At 40.9% G+C, this 7500-nt stretch overlaps 3 protein-coding genes across 6 annotated transcripts in view; all 3 read left to right on the top strand.

Moving 5' to 3' along the window:
- The window catches only part of LOC138045402 (uncharacterized), a 10314-nt gene extending 7733 nt beyond the window's left edge, over positions 1-2581 (top strand). For both annotated transcript variants that reach the window (XM_068891899.1, XM_068891900.1), the window contains one exon: positions 716-2581. In XM_068891899.1, coding sequence (XP_068748000.1) covers positions 716-961 — 246 coding nt within the window. In that variant the 3' untranslated portion in view covers positions 962-2581. The remainder of the gene's footprint in view (positions 1-715) is intronic.
- LOC138045404 (uncharacterized) overlaps positions 1-7500 on the top strand; it is a 154780-nt gene that overhangs the window by 126623 nt on the left and 20657 nt on the right. The gene's annotated exons all lie outside the window — the stretch shown is intronic.
- Positions 4948-7500, top strand: part of LOC138045399 (uncharacterized) — an 8773-nt gene continuing 6220 nt past the window's right edge. For 2 of the 3 annotated variants that reach the window (XM_068891896.1, XM_068891894.1), the window contains exons 1-2: positions 4948-5083; positions 7220-7380. In XM_068891896.1, coding sequence (XP_068747997.1) covers positions 7267-7380 — 114 coding nt within the window. In that variant the 5' untranslated portion in view covers positions 4948-5083; positions 7220-7266. Of the gene's footprint in view, positions 5084-6855; positions 6983-7219; positions 7381-7500 lie in introns of all 3 variants that reach the window. The other variant, XM_068891895.1, reaches the window with a different exon arrangement.

The raw sequence follows: 7500 nt of genomic DNA, 5'->3' as shown, positions 1-7500 counted from the left end.
CTAACACCAACCCGGTGTGGCCAACATATTTAGTGAGCAAAAGCAATAGCTTTGCACGCTCTGCACGCGCATCTTTTCACTTTTTGTCAATTTCCTTGCCGTCGTCAGCAAAACAACAACAGTTGCATTAGGATAAATTTTCATTTTCTTCCCTAAATGGAGCGCAATTCATACTAGTTTCTTCCTTAAGGGTTTGCCACACGTTTGTCACGTTAAAATACAATGCGAATTCACATCTAACGACGACTTTCTCGTTGCCGTTGCCGTTGCTCCCAAAGTTTCTAGTGAACACCACGGAACAAATTAAAGCGAATAAGAATATAATAAATGAATACTCAGTGGTAGAGCATCCGAACTAGCAACCGGAAGGTCGTAGGCCCGACTCCTGCAAAGGAGCACTCGGATTTTTTCCGAGTATTTCCGATTCACCATCGATAAAAAATCTCTTATTTTCATTCACCGGGGTCAACATCTATCCCAGTGGTAGGGCTTCCGAGCTACAGATCGTAGAAGGTCGTAGGTTCGACTCCTGCCGAGGAGCATTCGGATTTTTTCCGAGTATTCCTCGAATCGACATCCAAAAATAAATCTCTTCATGAATAAAATGATTCCAAAACCAAACCGAGAATATTCTGCCACCCCAGCGGAACAACGCTTCTTTTGCTTTCTGCTTATATTTATCTATTTATTTATTATTTATTTCTGTTATTGGCAGAAACTAAAGGACTATCCCACAAAAGACAAATACTTCTTTCACATCGAAAAGGTAAGCCTTCTTGTTGCATGTCCTGCCACCGTCCAGTCCCTCGCATCAAAAGAATATCTCGCCAGTGATGAAAACGGGAAGGCCTTCATGAAGCCGGGCGTGGATACTGTTCGAGATCGGCAGAGCTGGTTTGGTTTTCATGGTAGCTACTTTGACCACACGTTGAATAAATCGGAAGCAATGGTGCAATTTTAACAGCAAGACCTCCCGGATGGAGTAGGAGAATCTACTGATCCAGAAAACAAAGTCCAAGATGAACTCTGAAAAAAGGAAATCGAAAGGAAAGGAACTTTATTTAAGTGCCTAAGCACTAATCTGGGACACTGTAAATTGAAATTAACAAGTTAACACAAGTCAAATCAAATTTTGGTTTTTGAACACTTGAGAAACAGAACTGTAATTCACGTGGAAGTACTGTCTGTGTGTTTTGTGTGTGTGTGTGTGTGATATTCTTCATAAGTCGCTATACTGAAAAGACTGTGTGCTAGAACAGCATTGTGGGATTGTTAAGGAAGACGTGCGTATGTTAGTGAGCTTTGAAGCACGAGACATTTTTGAGTCACGTATACTGAAACCGGAAGTGACTTGTCACTACCGTACGATATTCATATTGTTACGCATCTTTTCCCCGTAAGAGACGTTTAGTTTAAAAATCTGGGAGACATGACTGTCCTGGCATGCGAAATGTTCAATTTCGGTTTCCTTCCGTCGCGTGCTTTAAAGTGCTATTAGAGACCTTACGATAGGACGACTACGAAAACGCCACCAAACAGTGGACTTAATGAGCAAAAACAAAGCTTTGCACGCCCTGCACGTGCGTTTTGCATTTTGGTACATTCCTTTGCCGTCCTCGTCCCGACAACGACGTGAATTGACTAATTTTAAGGTCGTGTAGAGGACTTGAGAACCTGACGAAATATTTTTTAATTTTCTTCCCAAACAACCACACCGTTTATGCCAGTTTCAAATTGCGGGAATAAGTTATTCCCGCAATGTTGATAAACACTTTCCATTCCGAACGACTTGGAGTTATCACGAATTTGTTACAATAACGAGAAATAATATTTTTAGATGACGTTCTCGTTGGAGTCGTCCTCTTCCTTGGGTAAGGTCCCTATTATGATTAATCTCGACCCCAGAGCTCTTCTCTTGACTGAGGGAGAGAAGAGCTTTGGGGAACCCTGAAACAAGGTGTCTTCTCATTGGTTTTGGTAAAGAACAATCAAAAGCGTCTCTAATTGGTGCATTCACGTTAGCACGAGGAGTGAGCAGGCGCCGTCAGGTTCAAATAGCCAATTTTTGGCTATAGGAGCCCTACGGCGTATGTCCTCCTACATAGAATTTCCCAGAGCCTTGGGTTGATCCGAGGCTGCGGTGACGAGAATGTATTATGATCAAAAAATCACTCTCTTTTTTCTTCAGATTTTGAAAGTGTGTTTGCTTAACACCGAACTGGGAAAATTTTGAGCTTTGATTTTTACCCAAAGGCGGTTTACTTTCAGTGTAAGTTTTGGATTTCAGGGTCCGCCATTACTCACGTTCAAAACCGACCGATTGGATCTCAGGGAAAAGTGACGTCATTTACTCACTGGCTCAAAACTTCGGCGTGTAAATGCAGCTTATTATTTATGCAAAACGCTAGTTTAAAACTCCCGTGCTGCCTATTAATTCAGCCGTGTACACACGCATTGCATTCATAAACAAGTGAGTCTTTGACGTCATTTTCTCCTCGATCCAGGGCTGTCAAGATTTTAAAGGAAACAGGAAAATTCAAGTAAAAATAAACAGGTGTCTTTTTGAAATCAACACTTAAAACTTGGGTCACTAATTGTTTAGTCAACATAGTTTTGTAATTCAAAGAAAAATTTGGTCTTAGCAGCACTTTACTCCCCATATTTGAAAACAGACGCGTGCAAAGCAAGGGAACATGTGGCCGTCCACATACAAAGGAAAGTTATCGAATGGATGGCGCATGACAGGTGCCATTACCATTATGGTATCTATAAAAAGGCCGATTTCTTCCTCGCTCTTTTCGTACGAAAGGTACGAGTAACTCTTCAGAAGCCGACAAGGCGGAAGTTTGCTTTGCGAGGGCAGCAATCGAAGCAAGCACTTATGATCACTGGCAGCCGTGTTTCGCCTCTTGCGCAGTCTCCTCACCTTGCAGGATAGACTCTTGAGACAATCTCGTCCCCAGAGCCCACGTGTCTTTTGGTCAGCGCCAAGACACGGAGCTCTGGAATAATCAATTCTCAGAACTGTGTTGATTGGCTAATTGATTTATCAAACTGCTCATGCGCAAACTACCCAGTGTAAAATAGCTTGTAATTTGCGAATATGACGCAAAAATCTCCAACTAAACTTGTAAACACGAAGATTTGTCGCTGCTGTTCAAACCATTGAGTTCTAATCATCGCCCCGTTTCACTTTTCACTGAAACCAGAACTCCTAAAATCTTGGAGTTCCGGAAATTAATTATCCCAGAGCTCCGTGTCTTGGCGCTGACCAAAAGACACGTGCACGCCTGTAACTTAGCGCTATCGCAAGTATTTTGCGAAAATTCCGACTTGTGCACAATACGGGCGAACTATCCTGTATCTGACTTACCTGATTAGAGTGTAATGTGAAGTGCTATTGTAGGTTTCTACCTCATACGACCCTTCGGGTTAGATCACCGCTGCTCTACCGACTGAGCTACAAGGTCAGACGGGAGCAGGCCATGGGAACTGAAGATGGCCATTAGTAGGGCATTAGTCCGTTAGTACGGCTAACGCTCACATGGTTCATATGGGGTAGAAACCTGGCACTTCACATTACACTCTAATCAGTTAAGTCTGTTCAAATATAAGTGCTACATGGCCAACGTTTGCAAAAACGTACTCCCTCCTTGTATCCTGTAACTGGATGGGTATAAACGGTTTTAAAATAAAATTAGTAGAAAATTAATGGTTCATTGTTGTATGCTCACCTTGTCCGCTGAGTCGTCAAAACCTAAAATTTGGGGATTTCACGTTGTTGCTTTGTGGAGTACGGCAAAGAAATGCACGGAAATTCGTGCTGCACGTGCATCACGAGTATTTTTCCTTTTTAAACAATCATATGCTCGCTTCGTGGCGTTGTCGTTGCCGTTGTACGAGGGGAGCTTTGCCTGCATTAAAAAGCCATGATTCAGAATGGTAAATCATCCCAAAAGTAACGGGTTGTTATTGGTTTATTTTGGACACGAAGAATCTTTGCCATTGGTGGAACCGTGGTGACATGAGTACAAGAATAAATTACGTGGATGAAAAGCACTCATTGATTCCAGCCGTAAAATAAATTCTCCATTGATGGAAAGCCACTGTTCTGACGACTGCGATAGCTCAGATCCCCTTTATAGTTGAACCTGGATTTGAGATTCAACGAAGGTTCGCTGCACCAAGGATATCATAGAAGCAGCAGAGCTTTGTTAAATCGAGATTCCCCCTCCCCCCCCCGGGGTCAGAAGCACCTTATGTAAACTTTCGGCCCGATGTTGTGAGCAGCGACTTTATTGAACCTGAAAAGCCCCCAAGGAGAGCGATCACTTAAGTATATTATTATATAATGTTGCCAGTCTCAACCACGTAACCTAAGAACGTTTACGACTGTACACTGAAAAATTCGCACATAAAAGCGTAACAAATTGGAAGATCCACTGAAATTTGTGCCTTGCTAACGCCAAAAATAAGACGTTTGCAGAAGATTTCTCACACACAAACTAAAAGAAACCTATTTGGGGTGATTATTTAAACGTCAGATTTCGGCAGTTCTTCATAAAAACGCGTTCCAAGTTTCATTTCTGACCTATATCGACTATTCCAGCATTGCCAAAAAACAAGAGCGAACCAGAAGAGCTACTATCTACTCAACTTACAGCAACTGCCTTCAAGCAAGTTGTAGAGGAAAAAGTGGTCATTGAAGACAGTTAGATTTCGTTTAAGTAACTGGCCCAAAGCGTTTTAAGTAATCGTGCATTCGTACCAGAGACAGGGGTTGGAAGTTCATCGCAAAAATGGAAAATTGCAAGGTGGATGAGAAGCACGTGGCGTCGAAGCATGTCAAATCCCCAGCTCGAGTTGTTCCGGAAATAGCATGTGATGATATCAGTAAAGTTCCGCAAAGCTTGGCTACTGACGGACAGTTAAAGTATCTGCGGAGGACACAGGAGGACTAATTTAGGCGGAGGAGCATAAATTGGAAACCGCGGAAGTCAAGTAGAGTTAATGTCAGTAACAACTACATTTAAAATAGGCTGAGTACAACATTGTGCAAGAGGAAATGCTAGATCAAATTGAGGTAAAAGAGTTATATAAGATATTGATGTTTTTGTTTTGGAGTCAGGCAAAAAAATATTATACGCAGAACTAAATAAATGATGGAAAAAAAAAGTTGCTCAATCAAAATAAGGACTGTCCGTACACCCACTCTGAACTAAATGTTCTACACTGAATTTTAGATCGAATTGGAACTGGTCGTGATTTAGAAATGGTGGTTTGCAAGTGTATACACACAACCCGCAAAAAAGCGTTGGACTTTTTGAATGCTAAAACCTCGCCGTTGCACTTTCCATGCCTCCCGACTTTCAAAGGCTCCGGTAGTATCAACTGACTTGCAGCTCAGAGTGAAGCAGTGCTAAGGAGTAAAAGATAAGAAGAAAGAAAGCTTCAAGCTTGTCGAACGAAGTTCTGCATAATTTTGACAGTCTTCTGAGCTTTCACCTGTGTAGGTGTGTAGGCGAAAAAGCAAGGCAAAACAATCTTGCCCAAGTATTTATTTCTTGTTGAGGCCGGTTGTATAGCAAAAGTATAAAAACGGACGTTTTGGCTAATTATGACGTAACAAATTGAGTGTAAACTGCTAAGACGATAGTGACATCCTGAAACCGAATGAAAGCCAATACTGAAGAACTAAACACACCATAGAAAATCACTGCTTTCAACGCAAGGGGACGTCAGAGACGAGTGCGAAAGGATCCATCATAACAGTGGCAGAAGAGAAATATTTCCCTACCAAATTTTTGATCAAAATTCCCTTATTTGCCTTTGAGATTAGCCCAGCTTGTCAGCAAAGTTGCTTTGCTTTTTACCAAGAATGGGGAAAAAGAATAAACTTCCTCTCTTTCGCTGTATCGGGAGATTAAACCGACTCGCCTAAAAGCACAGTCTGTGATGGGTTACGGTCGTTACGAAGTGACTCAATTTGTCTTTGTTAAGAACCGCATGGCTGGCGTATTCGATTAGCTGTCTCTTCGTGGAGAAAATCTTCAGTTTCGTTCAAACAAGGTGATTTTAAGGACTGGAACTCGAAGAAAAACGTAACGCCAGTCGAGAGTTATCTTGATTTAACAATTTGTTTATATTGAGAAAATAGTTGACTCCGTAAGTACTTACGCAGAAGTGAATGATGCAATAGGTAATGCAAGTCATACGACACGGCGCGTGAGCAATGATAATGAAAATTAAACTTAACCACTATTCTAGAATTCCATGTGCGCGCGATCTTGATTATGAGATGGTCAAATAACAAAGCACGTAAGGCAAAGTTAGCTACAGCGCTATTGGAACTGCCAGAATAATAGTTTTATTACATTTTTTATAAAGACTGAACGTTTGAATACCAGGAAATCCCAACATCACTTGGCGCGATCTGAAAACGAGAGTTGTGAGCCAGTCAGAAAACTGCAAATTAGAATTCCATTTCTAAGCTCTTTTAACTATTTGTTGGTGGTCTCAGGGAGAAAAATAGACAATGTTAGCAAACAACCGAAAACATCGCAGAACATGAGCTGAATGATTTCACTTCATGTTCACTTTAAATGATTATGTTGAAGGTTTCCTCGACAGACAATAAATCGAAGGAGCAGGAACTAAAATATTTCTATCCCTTCCGGATAAAAGATACTACTATTTCCTTCTGAAGTGGTTTCGTTCAAGCTGTTTCGTTTCAGGGATATTTGTGGTTTCGAAGGTTTAACATAATATTTGCTAAAGAAAAATGTGCGTTTTGTCTTTCCAAAGTAATTTTTTACATTTTTTTTCCTACTGTAACTATCTTTTCTCCCCGGAAAGGAGTGTCACGTAATCTCTGGAGTGACAATGGCGAAAAACTCGAAGATGAACGAAGAAAAAAAGGCCATCACACATTTCATTTTCTGGCGGAAAGTATTACACGTCTTACTGTATTGCGTATAACTTAGTAAGTTTGCTATTTATGTCCCTTCCTTATTTTATGTTCAACGCAATAATTTGACGACAATATCTATGTTTTCCGTGTTGAAGATTTGAAAAATTGGGTTGTTATTCCCCGAGGGCCAACAAAGCGTATTTAAATCTGGTGTACTCTCGACTTAAGTAAGGATGTGGCAAAGGTCATTGCAAAACGTTCAAGCTAATGTATTTATTTAAAATCTTGTGACTTTTTTCATTTTCTAAGAACACTATTTAACGTGGCTATTTCGGGGAAACCCCTCCACTCCCTCTATGCTGATGACTTCCTGTGGCGGATATAAAATCCGTTCGAGAATGGGAAATTTTCATATTACCGTTCCTGCCGCCAAGAGTTCCGCTGTGAAAATGTTCAGAGATATGAGAAAGGTAGGAAAACAGCAAATACTCTATCTAGACACGTTTTGAAAATTTTTAGAATTAAGTGCATTTTTTTCTAAATTTCTTAGTGAGATAGAAAAGATCACGGGTTTTGCAGTAGTAAATTTG

This window comes from Montipora capricornis, chromosome 4 (genome assembly GCF_036669925.1).
Source record: "Montipora capricornis isolate CH-2021 chromosome 4, ASM3666992v2, whole genome shotgun sequence".
Taxonomy (NCBI): Eukaryota; Metazoa; Cnidaria; class Anthozoa; order Scleractinia; family Acroporidae; genus Montipora; species Montipora capricornis.
The sequence above is the reverse complement of the archived record's forward strand: the minus strand, read 5'-3'. Positions and strand labels throughout refer to the sequence as shown.